At 35.0% G+C, this 24,829-nt stretch overlaps 1 protein-coding gene across 1 annotated transcript in view; it reads right to left on the reverse strand.

Annotated features, from left to right (window-relative positions):
* IPO11 (importin 11) overlaps nt 1-24,829 on the reverse strand; it is a 222,537-nt gene that overhangs the window by 5,156 nt on the left and 192,552 nt on the right. The window contains exon 28 of the mRNA XM_044663634.1: nt 22,621-22,705. Coding sequence (XP_044519569.1) covers nt 22,621-22,705 — 85 coding nt within the window. The remainder of the gene's footprint in view (nt 1-22,620; nt 22,706-24,829) is intronic.

The following is a 24,829-nucleotide window of genomic DNA, read 5'->3' on the forward strand; positions in this document are numbered from 1 at the left end:
ATCCTTCCTCTCTCTCTCTCTCTCTCTCTCTCTCTCTCTCTCTCTCTCTCTCTCTCTCTCCCCCTCCCTCCCTCCCTCCCTTCCTTCTTTCTTTCTTTCTTTTTTAAAAACTCTTACTTTCTGTCTTAGGAATAACTCTTAGAGAGAATGTCAAGGGTTAGGTAAACAGGATTAAATGACTTTCCCAGGAGTGGATCACACAGCTAGGAAGCATGTCAGGGCAGATTTGAAACCAGGTTTTCCAGACTTGAGGTCTGACTATTTACTGTACTTCCAACCCACTGATTTTTTTCCTCTTCCACTTTCTATTATTATTATTATTTAATTTTTTCAGTTACATGTTGAAACAATTTTTAACAATTGTTTTTTGGCATTTTTTATTCCCCTCCCACAGGAAGTAAATAGTTTGATGTAGGCTATACCAGTGGTTTTATGCAATACATATTTCCATGTTGCTCAGGCTGTGGCAGAAGATATTTTCACACATACAATAAAAAACGCATAAAGGAAATAAAGTAATCAGAATCCAACATAATTCCTTTTTTGGCTATGTATAGCATTTTTCATCATGGATCCCCTGAGGATATTTTGGGAACTTACGTTGGTTATCATAGTTTAATCCTTCACAAACGATCACTTTATAATATTCCTGTTACTGTATACATTGTTCTCTTGGTTTTGCTCACTTCATTTTGCATCAGTTCATATAATGTTTTTCAGGTTTTTATGAATACATCCTGTTTGTAATTTCTTATGGTGCAATAGTATTCCATTCTAACTATATACCACAACTTGTTGATCCACTCCCCAAGTGATGGCCCACCCTTCAGTCATTCCACTGGTTCTTAATGTTTTTTGTTTGTTTTAAATGAAGACATAATCTTCCACATCCTTCTTGATAAGATTTCATCAATAAGTCTAATCTATAAACCAGATTACCTGTAGCTGATATTTCTTTTCTTAGAAACTTTATGGTTGGACATAAGATGATGGGTTTTTTTTAGCCAGAATAAATCCCCCAACTAAGGGATAGTAGGTTTTGATCTATGTAAGCAAAAAGATCTATAATCAAGTGCAGATTCTTAACAGATTGAAGTAGCACTAATGAAAAGTTTGGAAAGTCAAGGGTAGGTGTACTGGAGGAAAACTGCATTTTGCTTTAGGGTCCAAACATTTTTTCCAATTTGTAACCCAATGTCATTTTTTAAAATGGCCAAGACCAAGGAATGGGAAAAAACAAAACCAAATAACTTGCTTACATGTTCATTTAACATCATAAATGATAAATATCAGCAAGTTTTTTTCAAAGCTATAGACATCCGAATAAAAAAATCAAGGAAATTACAGAATCTTAAGAGTCAATAGGGTTCTTGGAAAGCATCTACTTCAGTATAACAACCAAGACAGGAATCTTCTTCATAAAACTCTCTTCATTTTAGATGTTTTCCTCTTATGCTCCCTTCCTTCCAATTTCTGAGCAAACTCTGGATGATGCTCAATCCCCAGCTGTCTTTGTACTAGTTGGAACTTCTCTGATATCCTAACACAGTGGTCCTGGGGGACTTCTTTCTCCCCAAACCCACTACTCTTTTCAAACTGCCTTATTACTGCTGAAGGCATCACCATCCTTTCAGTTACCAAGGTTCAAAAATCTTGTGTGGCTTCCCACTCTAACTCATACACACACAGTTAATGACCAAGTTTTGACACTTCTCCCTTCACAATGTCTCACTTCCAGCTCCTTCTCTTCTCACACAGATCCTTTCATTCAGGCTATCAGTACCTCTTGGCCTCCCTGCCTCAGGTCTGTCATCCATACAGCTGCCACAGTGAGTTTTCCAAAAGCATAATTCTGACCACGTTACTCCCTTACTCTGTAAACTCCAATGCCTTCCTTATTACTTATAGCATCAAAACTCCTGTTTGGCACTTAAAAATCCTTTAGTACCTTGCTCCACCTATCTTTTCAGCCTCATTACAGATTATTCTCTTTCTTGCATGATTCAGACAAACTGGCTTTTCTACTATTCTTCATACATGCCTCTCTACCACCCATTATCTTGGGCCATCTCCCATTATCTTTTATACTAGCTGTTCCACATACATAAAATGCTTTCCTTCTTCACCTTTGCTTCAAAAGTGAACAAAATATTTCAGTTATGGTTGGACAAGGACAAATTATATTAAGAACTATACTTTCCATTGGTATATGACACTATTAATATAAACAAGCATTTGGTTTTTTGACTTTGTCATGATATTGACCTATTGAGCTTGTAATTCCCTAAAATTCCTTTGTTTTTTTTTTTCCAAATTAGCTGGTACCTAGACATCTTTCCCTTCATGATGAACTTATAAACCTAAATATTGGCCTTTAAACTTCTCCCTTTTAAATTTTGTCTCATTTTTAGATTGTTGGGATTTGTAGATCATCATCAGATTATTTAACATATTCATTATATCTACAAAAGCCTCATGTCACTTGCAAATTTGATAAGCTATGCTTTCATCTAAATCACTGATTAAAAAAGTGCTATCTACTACGTCATAACTACCTCTTTCAAAATTCAAGTATGCAGCTTAATTTAAGCATGTGGTAACATGTCTATTTTTATCCATCTACAATTTTCACGAGTCTATACTTTTATTTGCCCCTTTCTTGGTATTTATCTTTCTAGATAAAAAAAATCTACATTTAGCTTATCCTGATATATAAATTCTTTCTTATCCTTATAAATTACAATTCTATAGATCTCTTCTAGCTGTTACATCTTAAGTTGTGGCTACAAGAACTGGATACAATATCACAGGGATGAATGACTATAAAGTTTTGTTCAATAATATTAAATTTTTTTTGTTTACTTTTCTTTGGTAAAACACAGCAACCTGTTAAGTTCGAAAGGATACAGTTGAATAATATGAGACTGCTATCTTTTGGGAGGAATCTACATTGACTACAGGACCTCTTTCTTGGGTCTTAATTAAAGGTCTAGAATTTATAATTTCTACAACCTTAGTGTGGACTACCACATTATACTTTTTTTTTTGAGAATAATATTACTTTTTTTTCTTATTTTTTATTGTTGGTCAGCAAGCAAGGAATTATCAATACCAAAATAAACATTCTTATAATAAAATAAAACTGTCTTCAACATTTTTAAACTTTCTACTTTCTTTTACAATTATGCTTTTTCACTTTCCCCTTTCACTAGGGAGCTAGATGGAAAACATGATTCTGAAAATCTGGCACATTACATCTAACAGTTTGTATCAATTCCTCCTACCTCATGACACACTGTCAAATCAATCACTCACAGAAATATGCACAGCCAGGTGCAAAAAGAGAGAGAAGCAAGGGAACATTTGAACCAAAAATGAAGTTTCTACTTTTCTACATAGTTCTACTTTTTTTTCTACATAGTTCTACTTACTTTATTTTCACTGTGTTAGATAATGGCCAGGCCTATAAATCTTAGAAGGAAAGATCTGAGGCCTTAAGAATTCGATATGATTTTGAGGATAAAGTCCCTTGGCTAAGGGGCTACTGAGTAGATAGGCTTGGAAGGTAAGACATATAACTGGACAGGACCCTTGGTCACTGGATAATAATAATGCATATTAATAATGATGAGATTTCAGCATCTATCCAGACTTTCTAAAAAGAAGTAGAGGAAGTATAAAAATTCTTTCAATGAACAAGGTTAGGTCCTTAAAAGAGTTAGTTTAAGTTATTTGGAAAATTCATTTATATGTAATTGCTAATTTCCTTACAAAACCAGATAAATTAATTGTTACTGTAATCATTTTGCTTCTTTTTAGAAAAGAGTTCTTGGTTTCTAGAGGTCTTTAATGAAGAAGTTGGTTGATAGTACTTAAGACTTGAAGGTAAGATATTCTAAAAACAAAACCGTTCCTGTCAGGTTCTTAGTAAGGAAGTTCCTACTGTTAAAAATTATAGCCTTTGGGAAGTACCCGATGTAGGCTAATGATAGCTGACAACATGTCAGCAGTGCTTACACTGCTAGCTGCATGACCTTTGGTCTTTGATGATGTTACAAGCTCAGGAATAAGTTTGTCAGGATGTATTTTTCTTGTTCTTTCAGGTTTTTATTATTTGAATCAGAACTACTTTCCATAATATTTCATTTATTTTTAACGACATTAATTTAACTCGGCAATTTCACCCAGTAGGGATTAATCAAACCAAATCAACCAAACTTCTTACCTGAAATTTCATACCATATGATATCACCTAGTTTCTCCATAAAGGTATTTTCCTTAAGGGAAATTCTGGGAAGTTATTTCTATTGGAATTGGGATAAGATAGTTTCTACATTGGCCAAAATGGGCAATTAAAAAAAATTGTACAGAGTAGTATTTCTTGTACGATATGATGGTTTAGTCATAAAACTGTTCATTTAAGAATCACAAACTATTGTTGCAAACCAAGAAATTTATGCAACTTTTATATAATACATCCTTAAACAATAAAACATTTTTCAGCTTCTTCTAGGAGAACTGATACTTGCTTTACAATTTGCTACAATTCAATTTCAAAATTGGTTCTAGTGACAAAGTTAAATGAAATTTTGATTTTGGCAATAGACTGAGTAGAAATATTTAAAATCTAGAACCGTACAACACAATATCTGTAATGGGATTTTGGAACATCTCGTTTCGCTATACAACACTATTCTCAAGAAGAATTAAGTTCATTCAATGAGAATTAACTTTTAGTCAAATTCATTAAAATTTACCTGAAAAGAGTTACTGCAGTTCTTATATAATTTTCATGATAGTCTCTCTTTTTTCTATGCTGGAGAAATAGTCCATGATAGACTATCTTTTATAGGTTATCATGCTAATGAGGCAAAATTCCAATATAAACAAAACACACTTGCACAATAACTAACACATAATGCGTCAGGTCCCACTAAACAAAATGAAGAACTGACTATTCTAGTCAATTTAGCAAGTTATTTTAATGCCTTCCTTCTTAGGGACCAAAAATAGTAAATAGAAAACTTTTTCTTAAGTGTCAGAAAATTTAATCAAAGAATATATTTCAAAAGTTTAAAGAACTGTTCGTTTATGGAAAGAATGCCTGAGACAAAGGGGATAAGAGTCTGATAACTAATTCTAACTGTACCTAAAACTTTGGTATATAATCATTTACAGAGGTTATTATAAAAAAAATACACAGGACAGTCAAATACAAAATCTCCAAATATTATAAAGAATGGCTTTAGAAGAAAACATAGTTGATAAAAGAAATTATCTCAGCCAAAACTTCATCATCTAGAATAAACAAGAAAGAATCCTAGGGTTAGACAGAAAGGGATTTCTTTCAACTTGCTAAATCCTTTGTTTGGAATTATCAACTCTCTTCCAGTTCTTATTTACTTATAATGAAAAGATCAGTATTTTCAAATAACTTCTTTTACCAGTCAACCTGATTTTTAATTCTATCAACTGCAAAAAAGGGGGAAAAAAGTATTTAAATGATTAATATTTTTAAAACCATTTCAAAATCCTCTTTTATTACTGGAATATAATTCACAGATCTTTTTCTTCTTAATAGATCTTACTGTGATTTTATTCCACATTGTGGTGTTTCTTCTAATCCAATCGGTAATTGTTTATATTCTTTTGGGCAAATTATTATGAATTTGGAGCAAATTCATACTATCAGTTTTCCTTAGAAATCTCTACTTTTTAACTATCAAGTTAAAATGCTTATTCTTTGAAATATTATTTTTCCATTTCTTGGGATATGCTACAAGGCTAGCTTCTAAGGACAGTCAAATAACATGGTCATCTTTAAGTTTGAGAAAGTCTTTTCAACTCTGGGAATAACTGACAACTCTAAATTTAATTCTGAAAGCCTAATTATCAACTTTATGCAGATAAAGTCCTTTTTTTTTTTTAAACCTTTACCTTCTGTCTTAGAATCAATATTATGTACTGGTTCCAAGGCAGAAGAATGGTATGGGCTAGGCAGTGGGGGTGACTTGCCCAGGGTCACACAGTTGGGAAGTGTCTGAGGCCGGATTTGAACCTAGGACCTCCCATCTCTAGGCCTGACTCTCAATCCACTGAGCTACCCAGCTGCCCCTGATAAAGCTTTGCAAATTGGAATTCTAGGATCATATATTTAGAGCTGGAAAGGACCTCAGAAGCCATCAGTTCAACACCCATAATCTCCCCCACTTTCTCTCTAATCTAGCTGTCTCCATCTACTGGTCCTTCCAAGCTGCTTACAAACAGGTCAAAGTCTCTCCAATCCTTCAAAAATCCTTACTAGCCATATCATACCCAACTGTCATCCTATATTATGCCCAATAGTCATTATATACTTTCTTTCCCTTCTTAGTTACCCTCCTTTTAAAAAAGTACTTGTCTACAATTGGTGCTTCTAATTTCTTTTTTCTCATGCTCTCTTATAAAAACTCTGTAATCTGATTACTTCTGATTTCTTCATTCAACCGACACAGCTCTCTCCAGAGGTAATGATGATCTTTCAAAAAGGAAATCAAATGGGCTTTTTTTGTTCCCTCGATTCTTATCCTTGCCATCTTTTCTGCAACATTTGATAATGTGCACTACATTCTTCATCTAGATACTCTCCTCTCTGCATTTTTAGGCCAGCTTTTGGTTGTTTCTCCTATCTGACAGGTCCTTCTCCAACTTCTTTATTAGACCTTAGTCCATGTCATGAATGTCAGCAGTGAACATCTTCCACTGCTTTGTCCCGAGTCCCCTTCTCTTTACTTTTTATAATCACCCCCTTGTTGATCACATATGTTCCCTTGGATTTCACCGCTTTCTTTGCAGATGATTCCCAGATCTATCTATTTATTATTTTAATCATTGAGACAGATAGATAGATACAGATATATAGAGACACAAGGGATTAGTCTCTCTACTAAAACTCCAGTTTTATATCACTGACTATTCAATATTTCAAACTTGAAAAGCTTCTCAAACTCAACATGTTTAGACTAGAACTCAATTTCTTTTGCTCTGTCCCAAATCTACCACTTTAGACTTACCCTATTAACTCTTGAGACTGGCATTGGCAAACCTTTTAGAGATCAGGTGTCCAAACTGCACTTTCAAGCTGCCTATGAACCCCACCCCACACACATTACCCCAGAGAGTGGAGGGTGGAAGTGCTCACACTGTTATCCTCAGGCGCCATGGAGATGGGGAAGGGGAAGGAGGGGGCAGCCCCTCCCATGCCACCCCTTCACCAGCATGGCTCCAGACCATTACCATCATACTTCTAGGCATCTAGACTAGCTAATTTAGTGTGGTACTTGCTTTTTAATCTTACTCACTCCACATAACCAATTATTTGATAAGTCTTAAATTTTTTTTTCCCATGATATCTTACATATGTTTCCTCTTTAATCACACAGCCATCACTCTAGTTAAGGACCTCATCACCTCTTGACTATTGCTATTGCAACAACCTTCTAATTGGACTTTTTGTTTCAAGTCTCTCCTTACTCTAATTCTCCACATCACTGTCAAAGTAATTTTCCTAAAGCACGTTTTAGACTGTATCAACAGTGTCTTCCTATTACCTCAAGGACAAAAGTTCATACTCTTTTTTGGGTCATGCCCACCTCACACACTTTGGCAATCAAATAAATCCTATGAAACACTTCTCAGAATGTCTCTAAATGCATTAAAAAATTACAAAGAAAATAAAAGGTTAATGAAAACAATTTTTTCCAAGGTAATGGATTCTTTAAAAACTATTCTTAGATACCAGGTAAAGAATTCCTCTAGGATCAAATATAACTATAAGCATTTAAGGCTTTTCACAGTCTGGCCCCTTCTTATCATTCCAGTTTTCTTAGGCATCATTCTTCTTCAAGAACTCTACAATTGAGCCATAGTACATTGCTGTTTCTTACACCTGACATAATCCATCTCCAATCCTTAAAACTTTATACTAGCTATCTCTCATGCCTGGAAAGTTCTCTCGCTTTCCTTTAAGACTCAACTCAAGAACCATCTCCAACAAAAAGCCATTCCTTCTTAGCTGCAAGGGTTCATTTATCTATATTTATCTTCTATGATTTGATTATGCACAGATTTCTTCCATTAGAATATAATATGTTCCTTGAGGGCAGGGACTATTTTTGCTTATTCTTAATACTTATTATAATGCCTGGTACACAGAAGGCACTGGGCAAACGCCTTTTGTTTGACTGACTGATACAAGAATTGTTCAAGAAATTGTCCCTTTGAATTCATAACAATATTATAGTCTGGATTTTAGGTGAATAGCAGTTTTCATATATTCCCAGGTTCCCCTCAAAAGAGTAGATGGGCATTTAGTTTGTTTTTAATTCCTTACTGCTGCAAAAAATGCTTCTATAAATATATCGAGGCCTAAGGAGCTTTTCTTTTTATCACTGACTTTCGTGGTCCATAAGCCTAGTAGCAAAAACCTCTGGGTCAAAGGGTATGGTTTTGATAAAAGATAAGGTTTTGAAGAACTTTAAATACCAGAGAAGAGTTTATTTGCTTCTAGAGGTAAGCAGGAGCTCCCACAAGTCTGGTGAGTAGGAAAATGATATAGTCACACCTTTGTTTTAGGAAAATCACTTTGGTGGTACTGTGAAGGATGGACTGGAGAGACTTATAGAAGGAAGAGTATTCAGTGAGAAGGTCTGTTATAAACCTTCCTGGTACATCTATCACATCCAATATGTAGTGGCATTATATAGGTTTTGTTTATTACCTTATTAGATTATATACCTGAAGTTTTTGAGCACAGTGCTTTTAAAACAGTAGTAGCTTAACATACGTATTGAATAAACACTGAACAGTAATTGAAGAAGTCAAGAAAAATGAAGATTGTGCACAAATCAATATACAAGTTAATGAATATCAATGATGGTCCTGGGTTCACATGACCTCAGGCATTTCCATAGCTGTATGACCCTGGCAAGTCACTTAACCCCAACTGCCTAGTCTGTACAGCTTTTCTGCCTTAGAACTGATACTCAGTATTGATTTAAGACAGAAAGTAAAGTTTTGTTTTTTTTAAAGTTATGGTACTTTTTATCTTTTAAGTAGGAAGCTAGGTGGTACAGATTCATCTTCCTGAGTTCAAATCTGGCTTCAGATACTAACTAGTTATGATAACCCAATCAAGTCACTTAAATCTGTTTCCCTCATTTTCTTCATCTGACAAGTAAGCTGGAGAAGGAAATGGCAAATCACTCCAGTATCTCTGCCAAGAAAACCCTAAATGAGGTCACGAAGAGCTGGACACGATTGAAAACAAATGAAGAACAATAAATCTTTTTAAGTGTTATTTTAACTCATTTTCTTATAATTAGCAGAAAAAATTTCATAAAACTTAATTAAAATGTCCATTTATGTTCAAGTTTTCCAGAACACATCCATTACAGAAATACAACTTAAACCAAGATGTAAAAACATACCTGTGTGATACCTGGCTGACAATTTTTCTTTCCTCTTCTCCCTTATACTAAGGGTCTTAAACATAGATATTGATTCTCCTTCAAAAACCACTCAGTTCCTCAACACCAACCCTCTGATGAACTACTCCTCCACTAACTTAAGCTGCAAGAAAAGATGGTCATACTTTTGATCTTGCCACCACCCACTGATGTACCATCTCTTAAGTTCAAAAATTCTGAAATCTCCTTATCTAACAATAATCTATATAGGTTTTCAACTCTTTCTCTGCTTTACAAAACTCTACTAATTTTTTAACTATGAAAAGAAAAATCTGACAAGATAAGCTGTCTCAATGATTAAAATAAATAGGAGTGTTTCAGTTGTGCAATTATAACTTATTACATTAAGAGGAACACAGGATTAGGTAAATTAAAATAGGAGCAATGGAAAGAATATAGAATATAGAATATGAGGAAGGGGAAGCCTTTTGTGTACTAAGTGTACACTGTGCTAAGAGCTTTTTACAAATAGTAATTCATTTAATCTTCAAAGTAAGATAAACACTATTACTTTCCTGTTTTTACAGTTGAGGAAACCAAGACAACTAAAGGTTAAGTGACTACACCTGAATTATGTCACTAGTAAACATCTTGGGTCAAATTTTAGCTCAGGCCTTCTTGCCTTCAGGCCCAGAGTTCTTTACGCTCCACTGTTCTATTAGCTGCCTTGGAGGAAAAATGAGATGGGGAGGAATATAAAACAAATGTGATACAAACCATTTCCCAACTGAAAAATGGTCAAAGGATATGAACAGGCACTTTTGAGATGAAGAAAGTAAACCTATCCATAGTCATATGAATATTCCAAATCACTACTGATTAGAGAAATGCAAATTAAAACAGTGGGATACTACCTCACACCTATCAGATTGGCTAACATAACCAAAAAGGAAAATGATAAATGTTAAGAGGGAATGTAGGAAAACTGGGATACTAATATACTGATGGTAGAACTGTAAACTGCTACAACTATTCTGAAGAAAATTATAGAATCAGGCTCAAAGATCTATAAAACTCCTTTGACCCAACAATACCACTACTGAGTCTGTATTCCAAAGATATCAAAGATGAGTGAAAAGTGCCTACCTAAACAGAAATATTCTTATCAGCTCTTTTTGTAGTGGCAAACAACTGGAAACTGAGAGGTTGTATATCACTTAGGGAATGGCTGAACAAGTTTTGGTATATGATTAGAATGCAAAACTACTGCACCACAAGAAATGAATAAGTTCAGAAAAACCTGGAAAAGACATATATGAACTGATGCAAAGTGAAGTGAGCAGAACCAGGAGAACTATGTATATAGTAACAGGATATCATATGATGATCAATTGTGAAATATTAAACTTATCAAAATGCTAATCAAAGGCAAAGAAGAACTGCTCAAGTCTGAGTGCAGATCAAAGCATGTCACGTTCCACTTTATTTCCTTTATGAATTTTTTTAATGTATGTGTGAAAATGTGTCTTCTGTCATGGCATGAGCAATATGGATATGTGTATTGCATAAAAGCATTGTTATAATCTTTTTCAGACTATTTATTGCATTGGGGAAGGGAGAGAGGAAGAGATAGAGAAAATCAGAATCCTAAAATGTCAGAAAACTGTCAAAAATTGTTTCTGTATGTAACTGAAAAATAAAGTTTTTAATGCGAAAGAGAATGATAAGTTTTGACAAATTAAAAATTCAATGACAATAGTCAATAAATATTAAGAGTCTACTAGGTAGCAGACACTGTGTTATCACTGTGTTATATGAGCACGAAGAAAAAAGATAAAAACAGTCTCTGTTCTCAAGGAACTTACAGTTTGTTGGGGACAACATATAAATAACTAATGTATAAACAAGTTATATATCGGATAAATTAAAAATAATCAACAGAGTACTACAATTGCCTTCTAATTCATTTTCCTGTCTTAAGTCTCATCAACTTCAGTCCATTCTTCACATGGTTGCTAAAGTGTTTTTATCAACACACAGATCTGACCGTGTAATCATTCTACTCAATAAACTCTAGGGGCTCCATATTACCTCTAAGATCCAATACAAAGTCCTTTGTTGGAATTTAAAACTCTTCAATACTCGGCTCCTCCTGACCTTTCCTTACATTAATGCCCTTCCACAAACTCTATGATATGGCTACATTTTATTTCCCATGTCTGTGTCTTTATACTGCCTAACTCTCAAGTCTGTTAAGCTCTGCTTCCTAGAATCCAGGGCTTCTTTTAAAATTCAACAGAAATGTCATCTTTCTTGTAAAAAGTCCTTTCTAGTCACTCCACTTATCTAAATTAAAAACACCTAATAATGAATACTTATATTTTTTAAGTGAAATTATTTGTTTAAATCTCATTCCCTCCTTCTCCACTTAGTAAGACAATAATAAACAAATAGAACATAAAAGTCATTTTTGAAGTGATCATGGTTTCCTGACTACTGGAGAAAAATTATCCATTTGTAGAATTACATAGAGACAAAATTAGTTTTAAAAGACCCTTAAATATTTCACATAATCTGGAGTTTCACCTTACACAGAAGATTGATACCTAAGGAAAAAAAATGCAAGGAAGCTATGAATTAATCTAATCAGCCTGTAAAGCATTTTAGAATCATGCTAAGAAAATGCAGAAGTTTAAAATGCCAATGAATTAGTTCTTCAATAAAAAAGTAAAATATATGAAAAAGTACTTAAAAGTATCACTTAAAAAAAAAAAAGAAAAAAACTCCTAGCTTTCCTCTTAGAATTAATAGTATAGATTGGTTCCAAAGCAGAAGAGTGGTATGCATTACACACAATGTGGGTTAAGTGACTTGTCCAGTCACCTAGCTAGGAAATGGCTGAGCCCACATTTGAACCCAAGATCTCCTATCTTTATGGTTGGCTCTCTATCCAACAAGCCACCTAGTTGCCTCCATATAGCAGCACTTTTTGTAGTTACTTTTTGCATTTACTTTTACCCTGCTCCTTTGCAGAGGTAGGGCCTTACAGATATGAAACACTATCAGAATTGGATCTTTTGTGATGTTGATAAGTTTTGTCGGTTTTTTCCACCTTCTCTGTTCTCATTTTTAAAAATTATTGTTTATAAGGGATGCGTCCCTGGAAAAACAGGGAGGAATGGAGAAAAAAAGTAATAAAAATATATTACATAAAAAAAAAGGAGCAACAACTAACTAGGAAGGAACACGGGGTGGAAAAGAAAATAGATGGAGTATGTCTGCATATCATGGAACATTCCCATTGGCATATCCTGCTCCCGTTGGAAGTGTCCCCCAAGTTGAGTTGACAACCCATGTAATTGTAATGTCTCATAAAATCAAAAGTTAAAAAAAAAAGGTCAATGTAATTCAATCAGAACCTATAAAAAATCAATTGGATAAGGAAACAGGATATGACCAAATAATTCCACTTGTTGAAAGATAAATAAATATTAATCACCAGTTGCTTCTAATAACAAAGTAAAAGTTAAATTGTTAATATAGTAGTTTTGAAGTTTCTGTTATAATTTGCAATAATAAACTAAAAGAAAAGAACTCATAACTTTGGGGCATATTATAATGAATCAAATGCTTATTTGACTACTTTAAAACTCTACAGTCTATTGTGACAACAAATGTAAAGAAAAGCATTTGCTGTTTTTGTTTTTAAATGACAACAAAAATAATGCAAAAAAAAGTTTTCTTATCAAACTCAGCCACTGGTCACTGGAACCCTACATGAATCCAATAAAAGAGAGAGTATAAGAATTGTAATGCAGGGTCTTGCATTGCAATATTGGCCTAGGCTAAGTTGTCAGTTACCCTGGATGGAATCTTGCTGATGGCATGCACCATGGGGCAGGTGCCAACTGGCAGTTGGGCTGAGACTATAAAAGCCCCTGCAAACCCAAGTCTGGGTTCTGTTTTTCCCCTGACTTCACCCTGATCACCTACTTATCCCTGACCTTCCCCTGGGGCCCCAGGTGGTGAAGGGTGGTAGAATCGTGGATAGGAAAATAGGATAGCCTAGATCTTAGGACCTTCCTTTAAGAGCAACCCAACTACATCTATTTCCTTTCCAACTGATTAGCCACAGGATCAAATTAATTACGTTGGCCTACCAGGACTTCTTAGGACCTTAATTCAGCACCAGTCAGCTGACGATAGCAACAGCTTAGTAACACCTAAGCCCTCTTACATTGGCTATTCCTTCCCCAGTTTCAATAAATCCCATGGCCTTTAATCAGAGAATCTTGTGATTATTCCTATACCACCAAGGCTAAGAGATTAGGGAAGAGGAGAGAAGACTAAGCAGTTAGAGGTTCAGTTTGAGGTTGAACCAAACCCCCATTGCTGGGACAGGAAGTTCAGTCAGCCACTTCCTGCTGGTCTGCCATCATCCAATAAGAGGCAGTTACCCCAGCAGGGTGGGTTGCCCACCAGACACTAGATCCTTTATCCTTGCTTTGATTATACAAGTACTCCCAAATCTTATTCTACTACATAACTCACTATCCAGAAGAAAGGTATAACTTTGACAGGCTGAATACACACCAGTTAATCACTAGATAAGATTTTCCTCCATATCCTCAAAATTCCTTATTCTATATTCACTTACATATGCAAATTGCCCTTCCTTAAAGAATGAGCAAAGGGACTATTTTATTTTTTAGAAACTATAAAGAATAAGCTTTGTTTCCATATTCCCCAAATCCAATATAGAACACAACATACAACAGATATTTATGATTGTTGCTTGATTATTTTCAGGTAGACCTCTCATTTCATGGGACTAGGCATCTTCAAGTGAAGAAAGCAATCAATGCAGTTGTTGTAAGATAAATTAATAAGATGGTTAAGATTAGTTATTTGGGAGGCTTAGCAATCAGGGCTGGAGAATTCTAAATGGAATCGGGAAGCAGGAAGTTTTGCTTCTCTCTCTGAGATGGACTCCATGTTGGCTGGGGACAAGTTGTAACTGACCCCTGGGACACCTCAGAGGAAGTGGAGTTTGTATCCTGATATCCTGGTATCCAGAAGGAGGAAAGTCATCTGCCTGTGGGAGGTTTGGTTGAGACTATAAAACCTAACCTGGGTTGCTGGTCAGCTCGGGTTGGTTTAGCTCCCTGACTTACCCAACTGAAGGAGTACTGGCTGAAGACCTGGGAAAGCTGTATCATCGCTGGATTTTGACAGGACTCAACAGTGAGAATCTCACTTTCATTCCTGATCTCCATTGTGCCTGGCCCTGCTATAGTTTCTAGCTTAGTGTAGATAAGTTCATTCCCTGACCTTGAGGCTTCCCCATAGACTGGTAGAATAGAACCCCTTTCCTTCCTTCAAACTATAGTTCATTGAATTAAACCCTGTTTATAAAACCTTTTGTCAGTCTACTCACTTGTTAGTTTCACAGACTCCCTAGCTAGGTGGACCTGTGTTAGCATTCTAAACTGTATTTCCTCAATTTGTTGATCCCAGTCTATTGCCTTGTCTTGTCTATTACTTACCCATCCTCAGAACCCTGTTAATATTTAATCTAACCCCCAGTTTCCCCCCATAATACAGCCCAGCAACACTGCATCAACTTATAATCTTCAACTATCACCCTGGGCACTGAGAGGCTAAGTAACTTGACTAAAGATATACAGTCAAAACTTATCAAAGGCAGGACTCGAACCCGTATTTTCCCAACTCTAATGCCAAATCACCACCTATTATTAAATGATATTACTGCTCCATCATCAATATCATTATTGTCTCCATTTTATAGATTCCTCAAACTCAAGTTTCCTGATCGAATTTTCAATTAAGCTACTTGTATTATCATTGTTTTCTGACTAAAAATAAAAAAGTTCTTACTATAGTACTATATCACCTCAGTTATCCAGCTGCCCTAATGGATCCAGTTCATTCTCTCTTCATGAGTATCTAACTCAGATTCTGTTGTTTTTTAAATGAATCAAAACACTATAAAATTATGATGATCACTTTCTACTAAATTTCAAATTTTAACAAGAGTAATATAAAAGGTCATGAAGATACATGTAAAACTTAATAAGTAGTTCAACTAATGGTGTAGGTTGGAAAATCAGAAAGCAAATTTCATGAAGTGATAACTACAAGAAATCTGGATTTGAACTCTTTTAATTGAAGGTCTTTCTCTTAGTCACTTAACCCTGTATTCTAGCTGTTATGCTACATATAATCATTAACAAAACTGTACCAATTTATATTCAACACAATTATTATGCAGGTAATGAGTAATAGGTCATGTTGTCAAAGCACAGACAATTATGAAATAGAAGAATAAAAAGCTAGATGTTGCTGCAATTTCATCAGAACTATCTCAAAAACTTTTCTTGAGGACCGAGTTAATATAAAACATAGTTTATAAAATAGATGGAGAGAACAGAATTGTAAGGGCTGAATAATCAGTTATAATGAGGAAAAATCGATCCACAGGCTGTTATTTTTCATTTGCCTCGTAGTAGGTGAAAGGAAGTTTCAGACCTTGGATACATTTTTGTAGATTTGTAAATTAAAGGGATAACAAAATATTTTTATTTAGCTGAAAGTATGATATATCCCAAATTTAAGCTTTTTTCTAGGTGGCTATGATTAGCACTCAATTTAATTACAACTATGTTCTGATTAGTGTTTTCAGGTTCATATAGCACATTTCCACTGGGCTGAAACCTATTACCATATTTTACATATATTTTACATACTTGTAACTTCAAATAGTTTGAATTTGAATATGTGATCACTTTTTAGGGAATTAATTATTTGTACTAATTGCCCCTTTCTTCACAGTCTACCCTAGGCTTTTTCCATTTAATCAGTACTAAATACCATTATGCCTATAAACAAATGGTGAATAAGGAGAAGATAGTCAAAAAATAAGACCTTAATTCTCCTAACTTTTTGTAATTATGTGAAATATAAAATGGCAAAAAGTTTTACAGATTTAGAATTGGAAAGGACCTCAGAAGACAGATTGATCTACCTTGAAGAGGGGAAAGCTATTGAAAGCAAGTACAATTACAGCTGGCACAACACAAATATCTTGATGGCAAAATGGCTGCGTGGCTATTCCAGGACACCAGCTACTTCAAACAGTTGTTTCATACACATTGCCCTTAGTGGCTACCTTAAGGCAGTGGATTTAAAAAAAAAAAAAACCTTCCCTTCCCTCTTGTAATCACTATATACTGGTTCCAAGGCAGAATAGCAGTAAAGGTTAGGCAATAAGTTAAGTGACTTGCCCAGAATCACAGAGCAAGGAAGTATCTGGGGCCAGATTTGAACCCAGGACATCTAATATCTCCAGGCTTGGTGCTCTATCCACTGAGCTGCCCCAGAAAGTGGTTTTTAAATTAAAGTTCATAAATCCACTGAGGCTTATGATGGTCTACATGGGAACCCATCAAATGGTCTTTTGTAGCACAAATGGTTATATAACAACATTTGTACTTTTTAGTTTATGATATGAAATATAATTTACACATGACATTCTATTTTTTTTTAAAAAACAGATATCACTTCTTTAGGTTTCTGTAAAAAGCAACAGAAATCTTTTTATTAATTTTTTTACATGGTAGCAGATGTAATCGTGTAGGATAATTCCAAGGATTTTTTTTAAAGTAAACTAATAATCTAAGAAATGCTGTTATCAATTAATATTCTTCATTTTCTCACTCCACACTGTTCACTATGCCTACCTTAGACCAATCAAATTAACAACCAGCAAGCATTTGAAAAAAAAAAAAAAGGAAACCTATCTCATTTTTATCCACACAACAGTCCTGCAAGGAAGGTATTATTATTATTAGCATTTTACTGGTGAGGTAACTGAGGCAAAAGGGGGTTAGTAAGTGGATAAAGTTGGATTGTGAAGTGAGGTCTTCCTGACTCTAGGCCTAGTATTCTGTCCACTATGCCACCTACCTGCATATGCATGGTTATGGAAACTGTGCCTGTAAATAGTTATAAAAAATCCTCAGGATTGCTATCTCTCTTGAAAAGATTTAACTAAGTAGAAGGTTATTAAAGATCTTTAGCATTAGAAAAATAGTATCAAATAATAAATTAGCAGTAAATTAGCTGATAGTTTAAAATAGTTATTTAAAGTAACTTAATTTCATGCTTCTGGCAGTTTCATGGAAATATGGTAATAGAAAAGAACAAAATAAGTAAGTTAGAATTATAATTACACTTACACTAACTATGCTCAATTTTGGGAAAACATTCAAAGCTAGGTATGTGTGTATACACATACACACACACACACAAATATAAGTGTACAAGTCATGACTGACAAGCTATCCACTTAAACCCAAGTAAGCTTCTTTTGAAAACCTGGTGTGTTATGTGGAATAACATCGTCACCACTGAAGTTTGTTTGCTTTTTTAAACTGGATTTGTGATTTCATTTCATAAAAAGTTCTTGATGACAATTTGTTTTCTAGCATGGGAAATTAGCCACTGTTCTTCAACTTGTTGTCTTAAAAGGTTTTCCTGGGTCACTGAGTCATTCATTACCTGTGGTCAACAGAGTTGTTTCTGCCTCTGAGGCTCTGCTGTGCTTCTGGCATTGCTACTATCAACAATATTGTTGGCATCTACATAAAGCAAGGCTGCAACCAAATAAACAACAAGAGGAAAACAACCCATTGTGATTCCTACCTACCACACTGGAGCAAATTCCTTTGGTACAAAGATGTGGCAAACTGTGTTTTTCTCTTAAGTTATTCTATAAGCATTCACTATATTCTCTTTATGTGCCAATCTCTATCAATATCATAAACTGTTAAAGAATGGTAAGTATAGAGAAAAGTAACAAGTAGTCTTTGCATTCACAGTGTACATTCTAATGGTAGAGATATTTAAAAGTGAATCTGAGGGGACTAGTTAACTCAGTGATAGAAAGGTCCTAGGTTCACATTTGGCCTTAAGAAGTCTTGCTAGCTCTGTGAATCTGGGCAAGCCACTTGACCCCACTGCCTAGGCCAGTGATGGAGAACCTTTTAGAGACCGAGTGCCCAAAAGGCCACCCTCACGCCACATGTTAGTTGTTAGGGGAGGGAGGAAGCACTCCCACTGGTCTGCTGGGCAGAGGTGGTGATGTGAGGAATATCCTCAGGCACATGTGGAGATGGGGAGAAGATGGGGAGGTTCGCCAACATGGACCTAGCCCTTTAAGCTCTTCGGTGTTGGAACTGATACATAGTATCCACTCTGAGTAAAGTAAGTTTGTTTTTTTAAATAAATCTGTTGGTTTCTACCTCTTTTTGAGAATAACTTTAAAAATTTTTTTTCACTTTTAAAGTTTAAGAGTCAAATAAAAGTATAAGATACATTTTCTAAAGTCAAATTCCCAAAATTCTGGATTTTTACAGATAGTACTCCCTTCAATGGAACAGACTGCTCAAGGGCACTTTTTAAAGAGTTTTACATTTTTTCCATATTTACAACATGTATTTTTTGGCATGCCTTATGGCTATCTAGAAATTTTATTTTAAATGAAAAAATTTTAATACTTGACTTTTTGTTTTAAATAATTCATTCCCAACTGCTAGTGATTTTTTATTTTAATTTTTTATTTGAAACAACAGCATAAGGAACCTTTAAATTCTCTTCAAAAAAGCTTATTATTAAACATGTCACAATGTAAGAGTGACAATGCAGATTAAAAATAAGCCAAATTGGTACACAATTATAAAGTTCTTATTGAAGGATCATATATAATTTATATAAGAAACCCTGAAGAAATGAATGATAAAGTTTTTTTGTACTATAAAAATGATAATAGCATATATTAAAGCAATATATACCTAACTTAATTCACTCAAATAATTTGCTATATTGACTTTAGAATGTTACATAGCCTTTGGGCTCTGGATACATGGTTTAATGAAGATAAGAATCTATATCAAAGGGCTAACAAGAAGAATGGATTTTAAAATAAGTAATACATTAAAAAAAAGTTGTTCTATAAATGCTTATCAGGTGTAATAAGAATGATATGGATAAATAACTTTAATGTAAACCATAAATCATGTTGAAAAAAATTGATTGAAACATACATAATTCAATTATTACTTTTCAAAATATTATATCCTGTTTTACATGAAAATATTTTGATTAAGGAAAAGTTTAAATTAAGGTTGGAACTCAAATAACTAAATGCAAACCACCAGATGGTATTAATGCAGTAAATCATATTACAGCTAATATGAAAAGCATATTTAAGTATTTTTGTTTTATAAGAGTTAACTTCTGATTTGAATTAACTCTCCTGGTGCATATTGGTTTAAAAAACACAACAAAACAAAAAACTACCAAAAGAAGCTGCTGATTATATAACAAACAGGAGTAGGAGTGTTGATTCCTGTCTAGGTAAATATTATGCATCTTCATGTCTTTCAAGAGCACTATTGATACTCTTAGTACTACATAGTGTTATGAGGAAGATTACTTGAGTTATCATTTAGGAGACTTAACAGGAAGGGCTGGAGAATTCCACATGGAATGGGAAAGCAGGAAGTGTGTTTCTTGCTCACTGAGAGAGACTCCATGGTGGTTGAGACAAGTTGCAACTGATCCTAGGAGACCTGAGTGTACCAGCGATCCTGAAGGAAGACTGTCACCTACTTGTGGGAGATTTTGGTAGAGACTATTAATCCCAACCTGGGTTGCAGGTCAACTTGGGCTGGATTAGCTCCCAGAATCTACCCACCTGGAAGAGTACAGCTAGTGGTCCTGGAGAAGCTGGATTGAGTCAGGACTCTACTGTGAGGATTCCCCCTCCAGTCCTGTTACTCTCTGGGCCCTGCCTGGCTTAGGTCTTAGAGTAGTGTAGATAAGTCCCTCCCCTGACCCTGTGGTTTGCCCTTGGTCTGTAAGTGTAGTAACCCCTATTCCCATCCTTTATCATAGTTTCCCTAATTAAAAATTGTTATAACCTTTGCCTGGTTATATTGGAACCTGCTGATTCCATTGGCCCTTGCCTAGGTGGGCAGTGTGACTGTTAGGGCCTTTCAACAGTCACCTCCTTAGCAGTTAAACCCAGTCTCCCTACCTTGTTTGGTCCTTCCATCTGTCATTCCGGTCTCCCTCACACCCTTCTAGACCCACATTTAATATTCAAGTTTACTTCTCTGGTTATTCCCCATTAGAATAGAGAAAGGAAAAGAGCAGAGTACACTGAGGAGTTTCGCTGGGGTGGGAGATGGGTGAGTGGCACAATATAGTTTAGGGAAACTTTTATCTGGTTTCAATGTGATAGTCTCACTTTAAGACAGAGCAGGTATTGTTTCTGACAATATGAACAAATTTTCACAGGTATATTAACAACTAAATATTTCATGAGAGTACTGTGTTTTGAGGAAAAATAAGAAAAGGACATGTGTGATGGATATGATTCCAAGCAAAAAAGCAGTATAGATTAAAATAAATCCCAGAATATAAGAAGGTGATGGAAGCATAGCAATACAAGCTGCAGGATGAGAATGAGTCCTTACAGGTATATGTGTGCAGATTCAAATGAGCAAATACCATGATCTGAATAACAAGATCCTAAAGATCTAAACTAAATACACATTTTGAAAACCTACAATATAAATCTTTATATTTCAATTTAAGTGCTCAAAGATTTCAGACAAAAAAAATAGTTATTAAGATAATCTTGGTGTTTCTTGTACTTTTCCTTTATTTCTTTTTCACAACAATTTTCAACAATCTCAAACTTCAAAATACAATCAGAAGAGAACTGATTGTACAAAAATTTTGGTGCCCCCCCCCCAAGCTTAGCCCTTACTGCTTTTTCTGCCTTGGAACTAATGCATAGTATTGATTCTATCACAGAAGGTATGGGTTTTAACACATGGGTTTTTAATATAGAAATATGGATATATATAAATAAAACAAAGTAGTAATGAATATCTGTGTCCCTTCTGCATTTCCTTCTCTCCATAAACCTCTGAAAATGTATTATTGCTTTTTTTCATGTCTATCAGAACCCACCAACTGCTCACTAGAAGCCTGCCTATATAACAATATGTATGGTCAAACAAAACGAATTAATATGTTGGTCATATATGAAAAGGCACATCTGGTTCTGTTAAAGAGAAAGAAGGTATGTTTCATCATTGGTTTTTACAAGTCATAATTAGTCACCACTTTCTTCCTTTTGTTTTTGTTTTTTGTTTTTTAACTTTTTTGGCAATGGGGGTTAAGTGACTTGCCCAGGGTCACACAGCTGGAAAGTGTCTGAGGCCAGACTTGAACCTAGGACCTCCTGTCTCTAGGCCTGGCTCTCAATCCACTGAGCCACCCAACTGCCCTGCTTTCTTCCTTTTGTTTTTAATCAAATTTCAAAATGAGAAACATTGATTTTCAAAACAATTATTAGTAGGGATGCATATTTTAGGGCATTTAAAGAATATTTATGATGCACTGCGGGAAAACGGTTTAGGAAAAAATATGACAACAGGTTAAACAAAAAGTTTAAATTAATTTATGAACATAATCACATTTGCCCCTTCAAAGATATGTGGGAGACTCATAGACATTTTTTTTAAACTCTTTCCTTCTGTCTTATTATTGCTTCTAAGACAGAAGAGAGGCAAGGGTTCAGCAAATCTGGGTTAAGTGACTTTCCCAGGATCACACAGCTAAGAAATGTTTGAGGTCAGGTGCCCCTATCTGCTATGCTACCAACTATCCTGCTCAAAGACTTTTTCTTGTTACTCATAGACTTTCTAAGGTATTCACTATAAAAAGGTCAAAATTGGGAATAAAATTCAGAGGCCATTTAATCTAATTCAGGCTTGGCCAAAAATCTCTCCTGTAACACTTTGAGCAAATGCTCATTCAGCTTTTGCTTGAAGATCTACTGTAAGGAAGAATCCATACTCCAGAAGTACTTCATTCTTCCTTCGGACAGTTCTGGGCTTTAAAAAGCTTTGAATTCTCAAAGGCCCCACTGTACTAAGAAGTCATAATTACAATTAAGAAGGACTTCAGTCACCTTTAACACCAGTAGCATTTCAGTCCTGTGGAGAAATACCAAACTGTCTCCACCTACCTCAATATTTACTAATGCTCAATTTGGAAAGGACTTGTCATAACTCACCATTTTCTTTCTTTTGTCCTGTTCTGTAGGTGGCTCCTCGTCCTCTGCTACTTTGGGCTCTTCAAAATGAGACATTAACATACAACTAAAAATGAAACAACAAAAATTAGCTATATGGGTAATAAATCAAATTTAAGAATTCTTTAAATAGCTAATTCAAAAATATAACTATATAAAACTAATAAAAATTTCCCAGTAGAATAAATAAATTGTATCATTTTTTTTCAGTTATGCGTGACTCTTCATTCCTCCACTGAGGGTTTTCTTGGCAAAGATACTGAGGTGGTTTGCCATTTCCTTCTCCAGCATCATTTGAAAGGTGAGGATACTGAAGCAAAGAGGGTTAAGTGACTTGCCCAAGTGACTCACACAGCTAAGAATGTCTGAGGTCACATTTGAACTCATGAGTCTCCTGGTCCAGCACTCTATGCATTATTGCCACTTAGCTACCCTAAAAAACAGTTTAGAAAGCAGCTATTTCTGTTATGTTAGGATCCTTCATTTCACAATTGTAATAATAACAAATTCTATTGTTATTTTGAGTATAGCTGATTTAATGATCCACAAAATTTCCTTCGGGGAATAAAAAAATCTATCTCTATACCCAAAGAAAATCACCATGAACTCTAACTGTAAAAGCAGTAGGAAACATTATTATGCAAAACTAATGCAAAAGTCTGATGGAACTAACCAAATAAATTAGGAAGTTGTTATTCATATTACATAAAAATTTTTCATGTCACAATTATAATAGAAAATTAAATTCTATACCATTTTGAACATAACTGATTTAGTGACAGTTGTGAAATTTCCTATTGGGAATAAAGTTTTCTTCTACCTCAAAGAAACCTTCATAAACTTTATCTATAAAAGCAGTAGAGGACATTAATTTTCTTGAGGAAAAATCATCACATAAAAAAATATTGTCCCAACAGACTTATACACTGTTCATATCTGATTTAAAATAATATAGTATGGAACTCGATGAGAATTCAGCTCAGCAGAAGTTCAAGAGTCAAATACCTGTTTTTTCGTGTGAGGTTTGTGGGTATAACTGCCATATAACTTTACTATATCTAGAAAATACCATACCAAATAATCAGTCCAAAGTAAAATGTTTCCCCAAATAGGAGTGTGGCATCACTAAGCAGTGACATCTGCTAATTTAATATTAGTAAGAATTTTACTTTAAAGCTTACAACCAGGAGATTTGGGGTGCTTTATGAAGACTCCAGGAAGTCAGAAATTTCCAGGTCACACAGGGATCACAAAGAAAGAATTCCCATTTCCTGATTCCCCTTCTTACAAAGATGTTGAGCTGATTATAGCCAGCAAAGTCAGCAGGAGTCAGAAATGTCTTGAAAGGAGCTAATCTTTGCTCTTTGATTTCAGAAAATTTAGCAGTACTAAAACTTTTTGGGTCTATGGCAGCTCCCCTGGCAATCTTCTCTCTGCTTAAACAATAATCACTCTAATTGAGGCCCTCATCTTGCAAAGGCATGCTAGGTCCCCTAGGCTCTATAAATCTCTACTCTCTCCAATTCATCTTTTCCACAAAACTGCAAAAAGGATATTCCTAAAACACAGAACAGAATATATCATTCTCCTAACTCCAGAATTCCACATTATTCTCTTTCATATCTCCTATTTTCCAGCCAAATTGTCCAGCTGGCTGTTTAGTATACATGACCTTCTATCTATGTCTCTGAATAAGAGAACTGGATTTGGATTTTAGAATTCCAACTCTCCTGCTCACTGTCAGGGTGACATCGGGCAAATCTATTCAACTCTCCAGTTCCCTCTGAGGAACTGAGGAAGGCCTCAAACATTTGATGATCTCAAAGATCACTTCTGTCTCTAAGTACGATCCTATGATTCCCCATTTTAAAGTCAGTTCTATCTCACATAATTTCTGCCTTCAAAGTTCAGCTCAAATGTCATGTCCCAACAGGAAGCCAGTCTTGATTCCCCTAGTTATAGTCTTTGCCTTCTAGTAATTACTTTTTTTTTTTTTTAATTTTAAACCCTTTACTTCAGTGTATTGACTTATAGGTAGAAGACTGGTAAGGGTAGGCAATGGGGGTCAAGTGACTTGCCCAGGGTCACACAGCTGGGAAGTGTCTGAGGCTGGATTTGAACCTAGGACCTCCTGTCTCTAGGCCTGGCTCTCAATCCACTGAGCCACCCAGCTGCCCCCTCTAGTAATTAC

The sequence above is a fragment of the Gracilinanus agilis genome, chromosome 1 (assembly GCF_016433145.1).
Source record: "Gracilinanus agilis isolate LMUSP501 chromosome 1, AgileGrace, whole genome shotgun sequence".
Lineage (NCBI taxonomy): Eukaryota > Metazoa > Chordata > Mammalia > Didelphimorphia > Didelphidae > Gracilinanus > Gracilinanus agilis.